The 17,149-nt window shown below is 33.4% G+C and overlaps 2 protein-coding genes across 2 annotated transcripts; both read left to right on the top strand.

Annotated features, from left to right (window-relative positions):
- The first annotated feature begins 1,168 nt into the window (after positions 1 to 1,168).
- LOC133303556 (probable carboxylesterase 17) lies at positions 1,169 to 2,183 on the top strand. The gene has a single exon (XM_061503476.1). The coding sequence runs from the start codon at positions 1,169 to 1,171 to the stop codon at positions 2,180 to 2,182; it is 1,014 nt and encodes a 337-aa protein (XP_061359460.1). The 3' UTR covers position 2,183.
- Positions 2,184 to 5,945: 3,762 nt separating this feature from the next.
- On the top strand, positions 5,946 to 12,598 carry LOC133303553 (protein SWEETIE-like). The gene is made up of 7 exons (XM_061503471.1): positions 5,946 to 6,162; positions 6,650 to 6,857; positions 9,085 to 9,191; positions 10,333 to 10,573; positions 10,677 to 10,766; positions 10,841 to 10,928; positions 12,437 to 12,598. The coding sequence occupies exons 1-5, from the start codon at positions 6,001 to 6,003 to the stop codon at positions 10,682 to 10,684; spliced, it is 726 nt and encodes a 241-aa protein (XP_061359455.1). The 5' UTR covers positions 5,946 to 6,000; the 3' UTR covers positions 10,685 to 10,766; positions 10,841 to 10,928; positions 12,437 to 12,598.
- Positions 12,599 to 17,149: the final 4,551 nt, after the last annotated feature.

Raw genomic sequence — 17,149 nt, 5'->3', positions numbered from 1 at the left:
TTCACAACTGGCTTTGCTAACAAAATTAGACATAAATCTTGCTTTCTCCATTAGATCATCTTCGAGCAAATATCCAAATGGCAAGTCTACAGGGTCAGGCTCAACGGTCCTTGAAGAAGAAGAACCATCGTGGCGATGCTTGGGCCGTCTGTCAGTTGCGGATCTCTTTGAAAGCTATTTTCTAGCCATAATAACAACACAAACCTACAAAAATACATGAAAGTTCATCAACGACACAAAGCAAAAACTTAATTAATAAAAAACTCAAAAATCAGTCTTGAAAATCAGCAAAAAATATATATTACAAAACCTGTACAATCACAAACCTTGAACCATATACAACCATCTAAACCTAAACTAAACAACTATTAAACTGAAAAATCAAAGCAAAAAATAAAGCCAATCAAACCAAAGTTGTTTATTTTGGTCTAGGGTTCATAAATCCAAAAAAGAAAAATGAAAAAAATCAAGCGAACCCAAAATACATATCGATTACTTGGAGAAAGGAGGGAATGATGTTGGGAAAAGAACCCACCACAAGATTTGAGGAAATTTTCTAGCAAAAATCAATAATTTGGGAGTTTGAGTTTAAGGGAGCAGTTGATTATCTCGTTTCTTTTAACCCTCTTCAACCGAAACGAGGGTTTTAAAAAAATCAATATGGTGTAAGTTAATCGATTATATGGATGAAGTAATCGATTAACTAAATCCTCGACACTTAATCGATTACTTCGCTCATATAATTGATTATTTGAACGAGTCAACGGTCAAATATGGATACATTAGTGTATAGTTTTAGGATAAGGGTAAAGTTGTAATTTTTAATTTAATCAGGGCAAAAAGTCAAGCACCCAAGGATTTGACATAACAGTTTTAAGAAAAATAATGGAAATCTAAATACAATTGAAAAAAGTCATATATTAAAAATTTCCCGACATCACACGAGAATCATCGCGACAGTACGTGGGGGAATGAGATTGAGCTTCAGCTTCACCACTTGTTGTATAGACATGGGAAGCTTCTTAAGCTTGAAGCTTTCTCATTGGCCTGGACGCCAAGTCTTTTCATTCTCTAATCTTCTATAAAAGGGACTAAACCACAACACCATTAAGCAATCACAAAGAGAATTTTTCACTACTTTTCAATTTTTATTAAGAGTCAATATAGGATGGCTGCCATTTCACTTAGGCATAACCCACAAGTAAACACTACTAATCAGCAAAGGGACTTCATCACTGAAGAAGTTGAAGGACTCATAAGAGTTCACAGAGATGGACGTGTTGAAAGGCCAAAAATTGTGCCTAATGTCTCATGCACAGTGGCATCAGAACGTGGTGTCACTGCCAGAGATGTTATAATCAATAAAGAGACCAATTCATGGGCACGTATTTATGTTCCCTCAAGCTGTCACGGTAAGCTTCCTTTGCTTATTTACTTCCACGGTGGTGGATTCTGTGTTGGCTCTTCTGCTTGGAGCTGTTACCATGATTTCTTGACCAATCTTGCTTCCAAAGCAAATTGTGTCCTTGTCTCTGTAGACTACCAGTTAGCCCCAGAGAAACGTCTTCCTGCTGCATATGATGATGGTTTCAACGCTCTCATGTGGGTGAAACGAGAAGCTCTAAATGGTTCCAGTGTTCAAAAATGGTGGCTGAGTCATTGCAACTTATCTTGCATGTTTCTAGCTGGTGACAGTGCAGGGGCCAACGTAGCTTACAATGTGGCCACACGCCTAGGATCAACCATTCTAAATCCATTATCTCTCAAGGGTGTAATCTTGATCCAACCTTTCTTTGGAGGAGAGGAAAGAACTAGCTCTGAGAAGCATTCCCATCAGCCACCAAATTCAGCACTCACTTTATCAGTTTCTGACACTTATTGGCGCTTAGCACTTCCTCTTGGGGCTACCCGTGATCATCCATATTGCAACCCTCTTGCACATGGCACGGCCAAGTTGAGAGATTTGTGGCTTCCTTCTCTTATGGTATGCGTTTCTGAAATGGATATACTCAGAGACAGAAACTTGGAGTTGTCAAACACTTTGGCAAAAGCAGGGAAAAGGGTCCAAACAGTTATCTACAAAGGCGTAGGTCATGCATTCCAAGTGCTTCATAATTATCAACTTTCCCATTCTCGGACCCAAGAAATGATTTCTAATATCAGGAACTTCCTGAACCAGTAACTCTTGCATGCGCATGCTGCGCTACTTATCTGATGTATTTGTTTTTTGTTCTGAATGTTTACAATTTCATAGTGCTAGAACATGATAACTTGTTAGGATGATGGTTATGGTACCTATAGTTTCAATCCATTATCTGTACAAAGATTTTCAAGTGTTTAGAATATTTGTAAAACTCAAATCTGGGGTTGCTAGGCATTTATGTAACTGGTGCAGTTTGTTTCTGGTGATCGTAACATTAGTTTTTGTAACAGAAAATTAGCTTTATCTAAAAATACTAGTCTTTTCTGTTTCTGTTAAACAGTAATACTTTATTCCTTCCACTCTTCTCCCCTCCTTTTGTATCCAAATGATTAATAAATAAAATATCTATTGATCATATTAAGTATGAGTTGGTGTTGTCATTTCGTTTTGTACCATATATATATATATATATATATATATATATATTCTATTATACCCTACAGTTAACTTCAGAATAGTCTCGGTCTAGGCGGGATCCATGTGAAAGTTTCAAAGTAATGGGATAAAAATACTGAGAAATTGCAAACTGAAATGAAAGGGAATCAGCTAGAACGCATATATTAAGAAAAGGGATGGTCCGTGTTGCTGAGTATCTTTATTCTTTCTTTAGAAATTGTCCTTAACCAACAATATATTCTAGTGTGAGTAGGGTAAGTGGCCTCTTCTGAACTGGGATTCTTCATGGAATATGAGTCAGAGGACTTCTTTAAAAGGAATGATGCTTTGGAAGAAGGTTGTGATTGTGCCATAGGATAGGACCACTATGGGAGCAATATAGACATCTTAGCTATTGCCACCTTGGATTAATTTCACCAATAATGACATCATAGCCAGGTACTATTTAATTCAATAAAAAGTTAATACAAGTATTAGTTGTTGGATTAGAGTATTCTGGAATCCACCAATATTCACATCGAGAAATTACGTATGTAACGGGTATACCTCATCAATTTTGCTGATGTAGTGTACCTTAATGGATTCATTAGGATTCTAACACTATGTTCCTAAGTTTTACATAGATTCTGGTGAAAATGAGGTGAAAGAAGAGTGAGAATGAGAAACAAAGGTGCAAAAGATGAAGAGAAAAAATGTCAATTACTGTTATTGTTAATGTGTATATTTTTTCACCAAAAAAAAAAAAATGTGTATTCTTTAAAAAGCTTTGGATGTTTACTAGCGTAACTTGGCTTGATTTGTTACATAAGATAAATTATATATTAAAACAATGTAAAATCTTATCACTACCCGTGAAGATTTTCTAATATTAGTCAATAATAACTACTACTACATTAATATATGGACTGCATTTTAATTCAGCTCACCGTCAAAATACTTTTGTAATTCTTCTAAAATTTGTCACCTTTTTGAAGGTAGAGTTTTGAAAGTGATTTGAATTTGAATAGTACGTTTTGAATAACTATAAGTTAGAGATTTTTTTTGATACAAGAAAATAAATAAAAAGTTAGAGATTATAATGTGATAAGAAATTTTATAATATTTATTAAAAGAATGAGATAGCACATCACTTAGCCATAAGGACTCTAATAGTATGTCAATAACTAACTCTTTCAAAAAGTTACACCCCTTAAATAATTTTATATAGATTATATTTATAACATATATCCATTTTAACTTTGGGATTTATTATTCTTATGTTGCATAAAATATAATCTATCTCCTACACACACAAATTCAAGATGAGTCTCACTTTACTTTTTCTCTCTCTTCCCCTAAAAATGGACCTCACATATACCAATGAGTGTGTAGAAAATAACTTTTATGTTTTACTACATAAGAAAATTATTACCTTTGACTTTTCTATTTAGCTCAATTTTCTGTACTTGGTGGTTACATTTGGTGGCGTTGACTGGTGCATGAATTATCTTTCCTTATAATCATAGCATAGTCCCTTAGTTTTGCAAATTTACTTGCCAAGTTTCCTTGTTTAATTTTTGCACCTTTCCTCTTTGACCGGTAAGCTTCATATGATGGGAATTAACCTTCACCTGTCTTCTAATATATTCCTTCTTTGCTTTTACCTTCCAATTTTTTTAAGTCAGATAACTCCTCAAAATATTTGTTTGCGATGTAACTTGGTGTGACTACCGAGTTCTCAAATTATTTAGGATATGTATGGTTAGGTTCAATTGTCTGTTTTTGGATTTAGTTTTTCCTTGCATACAAGATGCTTAAGTTCTCCAAGAGCAGCCCCATGTATAAACATCTATTATAGTTTTCATTTCTAACCCTGTTGATACCACACCATCTTGACATTTCATTTAACATAGTAAGATACTCGTGACATCATAAATACTAAGACATCATCTGACCTTGCGGGCACTAGGTAATATATTTCAGATTTCATTGGGTATCCAATGTCCACAACGTTATCAACGATTAATTAGTGTAGTTAGGCTCATTAGGTCAAAAGTCCCACCACAATATGTCTCTGGACTAGTTTCGCTAAAATACTCCGATGGATTTACTAAAAAAAAATAAAAAAAATACTCAGATAGTGGTGCAGCTCTGTAATGAACAATGTAATTACAACCGTAGGGGTTATTCATCTGATCGAGGTACTAGATCACTGGTTTAATCGGTGAGTCATTGGTTGAACCGCATGAATCGAATATATATATATAAATTTATATTTTATACTTAATTATATAATAAATATTTTAAATGGTGCAATCTAAACAATAACTTGATGTAATTTAATAGTATTTGCTATGCTGTATATCCTCAATGCAAGGGGTTTGAATCCCACCCGCTGCGAAAAATATTTTGTAACTAATTTTAAAAATTCGATTTAAAGAGAAAACCGATACTACTTGAACCACGGTTTATCACCGGGTCGAATATGTTTTTTTTGGTTGCTGAGAATTGGTTTAAAGAGAAAACCGATACTAGTTGAATCGCGGTTTATCACCGGGTCAGATATTTTTTTTATCACGGGGTCAAATATTTTTTTTTTGGTTGCTAAGAATTTTTGAATTAAATCATGTTCATATTTTGTGATAAATAAGCTATTTTGGATTAATGCAATTTGTTTATGTAATTTAGTTGCATTTTATAATGATCTCAAGAAGTTAAATGAGGAAAACACTGATGGTCTCGTCTTAATTGTGAACGCTTTCTTCTTAGTGTATATTTCATGCCTACCATTTATTATCATGATTTAGTTTATTTGCATTATGTCAAGGCACAAAAGATATATTTAACTTATATTGTAATTTTAATCGAATGTTAGGACATGATCTAGAGCTAGAAGCCTAAAAATATATAATATTTATTATTGAACCAATTATTGTTTTAAAGCTCATTGATAATTTTTTTACGTGAATTTTTAATCTAAATAATATGTTTATATTTTTTCAATATATAAATAATAAATCCGATTAAACCAATTGAACGAATGATTCTGATCGAATCGATAATCAGATCGAGTTTTTTTTTTTTTTTTTTTATAACAAACCAGATCGAGTTTTAAAACATTACTTCATATATCTTTCAAAAAAAACATTACTTCATATATTTCTGTATGCTTTTCCCACATTTCTCAGTGTGTAAGAGATAAAAAAAATTATTTGAGAAATCATAATCCCTTTATTTATCTTTGAAATTTATTTTATCTCACTTCTTGCCGTAATTGCGAGGGTTATGTCTCGCAAAACAAATTTACATGAGAGATAGTTTGTGATTTACACAGCATTTGAACGGATCCGGGCAAGTCCCTCTTCTTGTATTAGCATCTGCGCGATAGGTAGTACAGTGCAACGAAGTGAAGCTGGATTTACATGGCGAAAAATTACAACATGGCGGCGCCGCTGTCGCGGTTCGGCGTGCTGGTGGCACAACTGGAATCCATAGTGGCCTCTACAGTTCATAAATCTCCGGAGCCACTCCTCTGCTTCGATCTCCTCTCCGATCTCGTCTCCGCCATCGACGAGGACACCAAGGTCATTCATTCCCATAGCTTCACACTGTTCGTTTGTTTGTGATTTGATTTGGAATTCCGCTGATCCGATGTGTTCCTTACTTTATTTGGATTCATTCACGGTTGCATTTTCGTGAATCTCTCTTTGTAGTGGATTAAGTCTGAGATTGAGATTAATCTACATTTGTTTGCATCAGTTACGATAAACCGTTTTTGTTTGTTCTTCTGATGCTAGCTTTCTGTGATTAGCCAAACTATTGTTTCAAATTCAATATATGCAGAACAGAACACTCACAAGACTTGAGATAGTAATCTAAGACTAAGACAAAGCTCTTGTTGCTTGTTATTAATTGGCTCTCATTTTTAATCTGAAGTTTCATAATTAGCGGGAGGTTCAATGGTATTCATTTGATTTTACAGTTTATAAAGGTTTTGGCATTTTGTATTCTAACTAGAAACTCTTAGAGCATTGATTCTTGACATCTGATGTTAAAATATATAATTTCCAGGAAAATGTTTTGCTGTGGCAAAGGAGATGTGAGGATGCGCTATATTCCCTGCTTGTTATTGGTGCACGACGGCCCGTGCGTCACTTGGGATCAGTAGCGATGGCGAAGGTCATATCTAAGGGAGATGCGATATCGATTTACTCTAGAGCTAGCAGCCTTCAGGGATTTCTTTCTGATGGGAAGAGGAGTGAACCTCAGAGAATTGCTGGTTTGTTAAAATTAAAGATTTCTTGAACTTATAGATGGACATTGAATTATTGCAATGTCTCTGATTGACTCTTTGGATCGATGCAAAGATTCTTTTATGAAGGCTAATGAATTTTTTTTTTCTATTATAATATATTTCCTCTCCCTGCTTCCAAGTGAACTTATTATCACACTATAAACTTGTGTAGTTACATTGTGTCCTTAAATTGCATGAGAGAAAGAAAGAATTTTATTTTTATTTTTATGCATGTATGTATGAGATTGGTTACTTTAGCACCAGAGCATGTAGCACCTGGTGATTGTCACCTACGTAGATTGGCTTGGACTCTTAGATTTTTTATACTGAGTAGTGAATGCATGTCGGTGGAACTTTAAGCTTACTATTCATTGAGTCAGCCTAGGCATATGACAATTTGAACACGGCACATCTGACATGTTGCCAAGGTTCTTCTGTGTAGACTTCTAGACTTTTTTGTTTTTGCCTTGGGGCGTTCTTTGTTTGATTTGCAGAGGCATTAGAAGACCCTTTGAGCTAGCACATGTTTCTATTTTGGTTTTCTTTCAGACGATTCTTTATTCTCCATTGTTGTACTCTTTTTTCCCAAAAAATTGTTCTTTTACCATCAAGAGAAAATACACTGGATATGTTAGATTTATTGCTTCAAACTTTCAGATGCTTAGGAACTGGTTCATCCATTTAAAGAGTGGTGTTTTTTGGCTGAAGAGGAACAGTAAAAGCTTAGTGACATTATGTGTTATGCAATGTTTATATCTTTTGTTTTTCGCTTAGTGATTGAGTTGCCTAATTATTTTCATCTTATTTTAAAAAAAAATTAGTATGATATGCCACAAAAACAACTTTTATTAGAGAGGATAGAGGGAAAGTCCAACTAAGGGAGGGTAAGATGTCCTCCAAAACATAGAAACTGAAAGACAACAAACCAAAATAAAGTATCAATAATGCATTTCTTAGTTAGCAACTCCTTTGAAGAAGCCATGAGTGCAACACCAAAGAGAAGCCATAAACATAATTCTATTGTATTAACATGTTTAGGGGAAAAGAGTTGCCCTTAAGGATGCAAGTGGAACACACAAATCAAAGGACTGTATAAATTGTACACTGCCAAAAAATTTATTGTGCCATTTTTTTTACTACAACCAGGGTTATCAATTACCCGCGATGGTAGCGGGTAGCGGATGGTGGCCGTGACTGGATCACCAAAAGCTTGTGGAATATGGTGAATGCTTTAAAACGAGCCATAATCAACTGAGGATTAGGGGGAAAGCTTTAAAACAAGCCATAATTAACTTTTGGAAATAAAAGAGAAAAAAGTAATTTGGTGAAGATAAGACATTTCCAAAATAGATAAAAGAAAGAACAAGGTGTAAGAAAGAAGTAAGAATGCTCACACTTACTCATCTTTTCCCATAACTTTCACTTGGACTTAGGACCTCTTTTGTAATAAATAAAAAGAAAAAAAGAAAAAATATGAAATGTAGCAAGGAGTCCAGTTTGTCAGCATAGCAAAAATAGAAACACCTTATTTTTATTCTGGATATATGCTGGATCTTCTCTAATCTGGATAGTAGCTTGGGAGGACTACTCTATATATTTATTCTCTGTAGACAAAAGAAACATATTATTGGGGGAGTGGAAGAAACACAAGTAAAAATGATAACAAGTGTCTTCCTTGGAGCAAACAATAATTAAAACCAAGGCAAAGTGGCCTATGCATGATGATCTCAACATTGTTGGTACTGGAGAGGGTCATATGTTCGCAGCCTTACCCTCATAAGCGGATAGGACTGAGATGTTATTTTCCGGACTAAAACCTCTGTCCACTAGGTCACAAAGCCACACAACCTTGCAATTGCTCCAGTTTAAAAAGAGGAGCTTTTTGATATTTCTGCATGTCTAATTCTCTGAAATAAACCAAATCAAGTGCCTCTAAAGAAGCCTTTGAAACAGTCCTATCAGAAAGCAAGTTTGAAGGTAAGGAATTTATGGACTGGATCAAATCTCTTAAAAAAATAACTAGCTATCTCTTTTACTCTGCAAGTTTTCTTTTGATTTCTTTTGGCATGACATGACTCTTGCACACCATAGTTATGTTAAATTTCGTGTTGCATGTTTTTTCTAGAGCATATTGTCTTTCTCATTGTTGCTTTCATTTGGTAATTTAGATTCTGCCACTTTTCTTTTATTTTTTCTGAAAATGATTTTATAGGTGCTGCACAATGTTTGGGAGAATTGTACAAGTACTTTGGTAGAAGAATCACTTCAGGTTTATTTGAGACAACAATCATAGCAACAAAACTTATGAAATTCAATGAGGTATTTCCTTTCAGTTTGCATGCTTATATGTTTAAATTGCTAAGCCACAAGAAGTGAAGGACCAAATGGAAAAGACAAAAATTTCCTCCCTTGGTTGGTGCTGTTGGTTTATGCATAACATTAACCTCTTTTCCAAGGATTATAAATTTATAACTCCAAGTTTTTTTTATTCTGTTTTCAGTTCTCTGTTTAAGTTTAAAGATTTGTTATTTGATTTTTTTTTAATTACATATTGAGATGTCTGTAAACTAACTGTTGAGTGAAAAGATAGACTTTTTAATTGGACAATAATATTCATTATAATTTTTGGCACCGGGTTGCTGAGAATGTTTGTTTTACATCACTTGAGGTTTTTATCAAGCCAACTAAAATTAAGGTTACCTGTATATGATCATGAACAAGGAGCATTGACTATGATTAAGAAAATGGAAGGAGGAAAAAAATTAAAAAAGGAAAAAAACTCTATTAGCATCTTGCTTAGATGTGGCATAGAGGTATGGAACAGAGGTTGATTACATCATAGAAAGTGCAAGAGAGAGAGTGGTAATTGCATATGTTATGTGGTATGTGCTTTTGGAAAGAACAATAAAAGGTGTAGATAATTCAGTTGCTAATGCTTGATAGTATTTTAAGCATGCTAGGACTTAAGTGTACTTTTTAGTCTGACAGATTAGTCATTTCCATTTAGCAAAAATGGTCAAATTCATTAGAAGTGGAACTTGAGCCTTTCTTAGTTGAGTATTCTTTCTCTTCCTTCCTTATTTTCCCCCATTTTCTTGTTTCTTTTAGGAGGATATCTTATGCTTTTGTACTTATTTACTGTTCAATTGTGATGATTATTCTCTAAACCAGAAAAAAATTACCATTAGAGGAAAATCATAGCCAATTTAATACGAATAATTGTATTGGCCAACAAGAATGAAGTCTAATTGGCTTAACCTTTACTTCCCACTTTCCTAAATTTAAGGCAGCTCATTGTTCCAATTGTTTCTGGGAGGATCTGTAAATTGGCTACATACCTTTATTTGTTTCCTTGTCTCATTTCTGCATCATTTGTCAATTGTCATTTTAGAGACATCTATTTCATTATAGTTAAGCTATGCTTTCTTTTAATAAATTCGATATGTCCCTCAAACTTTAGGAGTTTGTAAGACAAGAGGCATTATATATGCTTCAGAATGCTTTGGAAGGCTCTGGTGGTAGTGCTGCTTCAACAGCATATTCAGAGGCATTCCGTCTCATAATTAAATCTGCTACTGGGGATAAGTCGTTTGCTGTGAGAATAGCTGCTTCAAGATGTTTGAAGGCATTTGCTAGTATTGGAGGTCCAGGCTTAGGTGTGGCAGAACTTGACAATTCAGCCTCTTATTGTGTTAAGGCAGGTATTTTTGTCTCAATTTCTTCTCCTCACTTATAAATATGCCAATTGTTTGGTGCAAATTCATAGTATTCTTTATATGTCTTTGTCACTGCTACTTGTGATAGGCCCTTGAAGATCCTGTTCCATCTGTTCGGGACGCCTTTGCTGAAACTTTAGGTTCCTTGCTTGCTCTTGGAATGAATCCTGAGGCACAGGTTTCTATATATTGGTTTTCTCTGGTTTTTCCTTGATTATTTCATCCTTCATAAATGTTTCTAAATCTTACTAGGTTCAACCAAGGGGAAAGGGTCATTTACCTCAAGCAAAAAAACTAGAAGGTGGATTGCATAAGCATTTGATTTTGGCCTTCACAAAAGGTATAATGCTTGCTTGGATCACTGGCGGGACTGCACCTTCTCCCCCCTCTCAAAAAAAAGAAAGAGAAGTAGCACCTACCCATACTAAACTGAACCCGCTCCTTTGTAAATATTAAAACCTGCACAGATACGAACAGCATTATCAATCAAAATCCTAAAAACCAACCATCATCTCATATAATTGAAAGACATGTGAATACTTTCACCACATCTGTCTTGAATTTAATCAAGTAGGTGTGTGTGTCCAATTGGGTACCTGCAGGATAGGCACAAATTGCCAAGGCTATACCATTTTGTCTGTTTTTTTGGTTATTATTATTCACGGAGGCTATGAGTTCTTATATTGCTTCCTATGTGAGTGTATTTAATGAAACGACACTTAAATGCTGGTGTTTCTATTAGATCATTGGAAATCAAATGATTGATTGTAAGTGAGTTTTGGGTTGGCAGGTGACTAAATCTAGATCTTTTCATTCAGATAGTGCAGAAAAAGGATTATGCTCAGCCAACGGGGCTTTGCTTTTTTTGATAGTCATGAGCTATGTTGCACTGACACTTCAAAAAACTTGAAGTGTCGTGTCCGACACTTCCCGACACTCTTGACAAGCTCCAACATCTATAATATTTGAAATTTCATTATATATCATAAAAAAATTGATCGATGTTGTACCAAACTGATAAATAAAAATTAAAAATGAATACCGAAAAATCTCACTGGAGTGTATAAGAGATTTTCAATTTGAAAATATAGTAGTAAATATTTACATCTTATATTTCGTTGCAAAATTGATGGGTATTATAAGTTTAGTTTCACTTTTTTGTTAAATTATTGAATATTTATTATAATATATATTACATAAATTAAAAATATTATTTAATATCAAAACGTGTCGAAATCTAACGTTTTTTAGAATTAACGTGTCATAGTGTCGTGTCCCGTGTCAGTTTCGATGCAACAGTGGTCATGAGTGCTTGTCTGCATGGATGGGGTGGAAGAATATTGCTTTTTATGTTTGTTTATATCACTACAAGCTTTTGTTCAATATGGAACGAAAATTTCTTTCAAGTGGGCATTAGATTGTTTCATTTTTATTTTTATACATTTTCTGAGTTGCAATTCACTTTGCTTTTTCTTTGCATTTGCTGATTAAATGTATGACCTGTTTACATCTATATGGAAAAAAAAATTTAGTTGGATTTTGATTGGGATTCATTACTATTAACAGAAAGTGATAAATCCAAAGGCGAAGATGGAGTTCGTGTCTTGTTCAGACACCATACTCTGAATTTTATTATGTAAAGAGAGCTTGTTTTACAAGCATTTACAGTTGTACAAAATAATAACACATAACTCTAAAGATACAAACCTGAAACAGTAAGAGTAATGGAACATCCCTATGTATCTAACAATTACAAGTTTACAATTGTCCTCATTTCCTTATTAGGACTTCCATTGATCCTGTCCATTCTTTGTGGGCACGTAATGACTTTTTTTACTTCCATTTCAGCAAGTGGAGTACGGTCTAGGGATGTTCGGGTTGGCCTAACACTATCTTGGGTATTCTTCTTACAGGTGAATTTTGACATTTCTTTGATGAGTGTTTACTTTACAGTTTGTGTAGAGGCATTCTTCTTATTGAGATTTGTAGATTGGATAGTATTGTTATTTCATTTTGTTAGAAGCCTGTAATGTTTTCTGTTTTATGAAGGGGAATAGTCATCCTTATAATTCGTTAATAAAAGACATTTCTTTTATTTTTTTATTTTTTTGGCCATTAATGAATTGATTTGCCAATAAAGAGACTTTGTTATTTGTCATTTTACTTTGTCTCTTTTTTATTTATTTATTTTTACATTTTGGTTTGTTGATGAATGCTAGCAACACACTCTTTAATTCTATTTTCAACATATTCTTAATTATTTGGTGAATGTCATATGGGTCACTAAATTGAGAGTGGGCCTAGGTTTTTTAAACCCTCGTGAAATTCACCTAATAATAGAGAGTATGTTGAAAAGAGTATATTGCTAGCATTCTTTTGTTACTTCATTATTTTATTTTTTGGAACACAGACTGCTGTTCATCCTTTTCTATACTTTAGTGTTGTAATATAAGACTGAAATGTATTTTTCATATATTGATTGACACCCAAAGGGTTCTTTATATACAGATTACAAGGTAGTTAAGGAGTTGAAGTAATAAAGAAAATACACAGTATCCGAAGAGGCATCACACTACTCAAAGAGAATAGTTGTAACACCTCAAATTCTAACAATTTATAATAGCATAAATAAATTCAATAATTTTATAAATAACAGCGGAAGTTCAAAATAATCAAATTTGGGAAGTGTTACCGCCGCACTTGTACAGGGACAAGTGCAAGGCTAACTCTATTACATTCAAATAAAAATCTAAGACTACAGTTTTTTTTTTATACATAATATTTATGACAGCTAGAAATATCCGAGTCGTGATCCTCACTGCCCACAGCTAGCCCCATCCTTTGCAACATGCTTCACTGAAAATTTGCTCCCCCGCAGCCTCAGGATCATTGCAGTCAAACAAACACAAAAGTCAGCAAAGCTGGTAATCCCAATCAAAATACGATTAATGTAATTAATAACAAATTAAATCAAATATCAAATAGTGTTCAAATCAATTCCACATTAATCAAATCAAATATGAATATAATAATCAAAATTCCATTATATAATATTTATCTTTATTAAGTTCATTTGATGTATTTGGTAATTATCAACTAACATATTTAGCACAACATTAGTCATAATATGATAATATTCACAACTCAATGACATTCTTCATAATCAAATCAAATAACAAATTTCATTATTAATAATGTTTAAGTTCATTATATTTAGTGGGAAGAGAACCATGGTAGACCCGGGAAACCCTGCCAGTCTACCCCGTGACCCAGGAAAAAACCACTGTTACCAGCCACGTATAATCAAAATTGGCAATAATCAATTCACATCTTCCTAGTGTGCACACCTCTTCCCAAAGTTGCTATTAGTACCCCGGGAAAAAAACCACTGTTACCAGATACCACTTTGGGAAGAACGGATATAATCTTTTTCACATCAGTTTCACATCGGAGGCATAAAGCCCAAAAGTTGTGTTCATCACCTTGGGAGGTACCGTCCCAAAGCTATCCTCCCACCATTAATTTATTACAAACACACACAATCAGGAAAGATTCAATCATAATTATTTATTCTTTAAGTATTATCATCTCTAAATGAGTTACTCAAGGGCATTATAATTTTCCAAAGTATCATAATTCAAACAACTATTATCATAAATTTTTGAATTTATATAACAATTCAAATCTTCAACATTCATCATAGTAAAATCCAAATCCGATCATCATCATAACTTTCCAATTTATTCAAGGATATAATAATTCAAATCTTCAACGTTCATCACAGTAAAATCCAAATCCGATCCTCTTCATAACTTTCAAATTTATTCAAGGATATAATAATTCAAATCTGCAACATTCATCATAGAAAAATTCAAATCCAATCATCGTCATTCAAATAATCCCATCACATCAATTATCATAGTTATAAATATTCAAATTCAATCATTAAAACACATATTTGGAAAGTTTTTCTTAAAGAGTATTATAATTCCATAATTTTCATAATTATTCAATAAGATCCATATATTGCACCTGAAAAATCTTATACCATACATTGCACATAATTATAATTTCTAAAATAATAACATTTTATATCATATATTGCACATAATCATAATTTCTAAAATAAAAGTTTATATCATATATTGCAAGCTTATTCAGAATTCAACCCACTAGGGCTAGCCTAGTGGTGGTGGGGTGTGTAGTGTTTAGTGGGTGTGTGTGTTGCAGATCGATTCCCATGTACTTCAAAAAAAGCTTATTCGGAATTCTCTTTCATTCTAAGGAATAACTTGTATCCATATTCTAATTATCATATGTAGTAATTTAAATTTTAAAAAGAACAAATACCTATATATATAGAAATGTTCATACCAAACTATTAAGAACATCTACGGATTACATATAAGGATCATGCCCAAATTTCATATAATACAGATAACCTACAAACATCTAGGGATTAGGATTACTATTAATAAACTTCAAACAAAATTATAACCTAAGGATTAGGATTACCTAGTCTCCGTTTTTGCTAACTTCTAGAAGAGAATAAATTGGGGCAGAGAACCGGTTGGTAACCAAAAGAATATAGAAAATAAAACAAATAAAGTTTTGAAGTAAGGAGAGAGAGTAGTAGAGGAGAAATGTTGAAGAGTGAATTAGTTTGTTTAGGCTAGGCCTCTATTTATAGTTGAAGTTTTGGGCTCGGATATGGGTTTCGTGCATTTATTTCCTTTTTCTTTATTGATTTATCTGACTCAGATATGGGCTTCATACACTATTTTATTATTAATTTCTTATGGCTCAGATTACAGCTAACTTATTTGCTAACTCAAGGCTGACTCATTATTGACTCATCATATCTAATCAAATTACCAATCAACATTACCAATCAATCATTACCAATCAAACATTATCAATCGAACATTATCAATTGAACATTATCAATCAATCATTATTAATCAAACATAAATGCTTAAATCATCAATCAATTAATAATCCAATTAATTACAATTTATCATCTAATATATATATATATATATATATATATATTTATATATATGTGTACATATTAATATTATGTTATTATAAATAATTTAGAGTATTACAAAGTATCAAAATTATTTTCCAATAGCATTCATATCGCACAAAATAATTTTATCAAAAATAAAATTAATATTCTACTTTGTTATCTATCACCATAATATTTATTTATATATATCTATATTATTATTACTACTAATTTATAGTTTATTATTATTATTATTTTATTAATAAAAATATGGGGTATGACATTCTGCCCTCCTTAAAAGATGTTTCGTCCTCGAAACTTAAAAGTTTGAGCTTCTCAATTAAACTAAAAGCATAAGGTTAAAGTTAATAAAAATATTTGATATTACACTAGTAGCTAGTAACAAGTAAAAGACTCTAGAATATTCTACACTCCCCCTCAAGTTGGGAGATATATATTGATCATCCCCAACTTGCTAATTAAATCCTCAAAGATGGGTTTGTGTAATCCTTTGGTGAGAATGTCTGCTGTTTGCTCCTTGGTAGGTATATATGACAAACATACACTACCCTCCTCCAATTTTTCTTTAATAAAGTGACAATCAACCTCCACATGTTTGGTTCTGTCATGATGTACAGGATTTTGAGCAATACTGACTGCAGCCTTATTATCACAATAGAGTCTGACAGGTAGAGAATAAGATATCTTTAACTCTTCAATGAGTCTTCTTAACCAGATTCCTTCACAAATGCCATGGGCTAGCACCTGAAATTCTGCTTCTGCACTGCTTCTGGCAACAACAGTTTGTTTCTTACTTCTCCAGGTCACAAGATTTCCCCAGACATAGGTATAATATCCTGAAGTGGATCTTCGGTCCATTGCAGAGCCAACCCAATTAGCATCTGTATAGATTTCTATCATCCTCTTGCGTCCCCTTTTAAAGAGCATTCCTCGACCAGAGGTGTTTTTGAGGTACTTGAAGATTCTATAAACCACACTAAGGTGTTTTTCCTTAGGAGAATGCATGAATTGGCTAACCATGCTAACTGCAAATGCAATATCAGACCGAGTGTGACATAAGTAGATCAACTTCCCTACCAACCTTTGGTACTGCTCCCTGTCAACATCTTTTCCATCTTCAATTCCCAATTTAATATTGGGTTCAACAGGAGTTTCTGCTGGCTTGCACCCTAGCATACCTGTTTCTTGTAGCAGGTCTAGGATATATTTCTTCTGAGATAAGGAAATTCCTGCCTTGCTACGAGCAACTTCCATTCCAAGGAAATATTTGAGTGATCCAAGATCCTTTAGTTCAAATTGATTAGCTAAACCCCCCTTTAAAGATTTTATTTCCTCCCAGTCATCACCTGTGACAATTATGTCATCAACATAAACAATGAGGATAGCAATTTTGCCACTATCGGAGTGTTTAAAAAATAAAGTGTGATCAGTCTGAGCTTGGACAAATCCTCTTCCTTTAACAGCACGAGTAAACTTTTCAAACCACTCTCTAGGGGATTGTTTAAGTCCATAAGGAAACTTCTTCAACT

Source organism: Gastrolobium bilobum, unplaced genomic scaffold (assembly GCF_033153095.1).
Source record: "Gastrolobium bilobum isolate Gb01-03AN ecotype WA unplaced genomic scaffold, APGP_CSIRO_Gbil_v1 utg23698, whole genome shotgun sequence".
NCBI classification, from domain to species: domain Eukaryota; kingdom Viridiplantae; phylum Streptophyta; class Magnoliopsida; order Fabales; family Fabaceae; genus Gastrolobium; species Gastrolobium bilobum.
This window is presented reverse-complemented; position numbering and strand designations above follow the sequence as displayed.

Excerpts from the sequence above, each read along its gene's own strand:
- LOC133303556 (XM_061503476.1), top strand. The coding sequence starts at position 1,169 with ATGGCTGCCATTTCACTTAGGCATAACCCACAAGTAAACACTACTAAT.
- LOC133303553 (XM_061503471.1), top strand. The coding sequence starts at position 6,001 with ATGGCGAAAAATTACAACATGGCGGCGCCGCTGTCGCGGTTCGGCGTG. Across the intron at positions 6,163-6,649 it reads CCATCGACGAGGACACCAAG|GAAAATGTTTTGCTGTGGCA; the intron begins GTCATTCATTCC and ends TATAATTTCCAG. Across the intron at positions 6,858-9,084 it reads TGAACCTCAGAGAATTGCTG|GTGCTGCACAATGTTTGGGA; the intron begins GTTTGTTAAAAT and ends ATGATTTTATAG.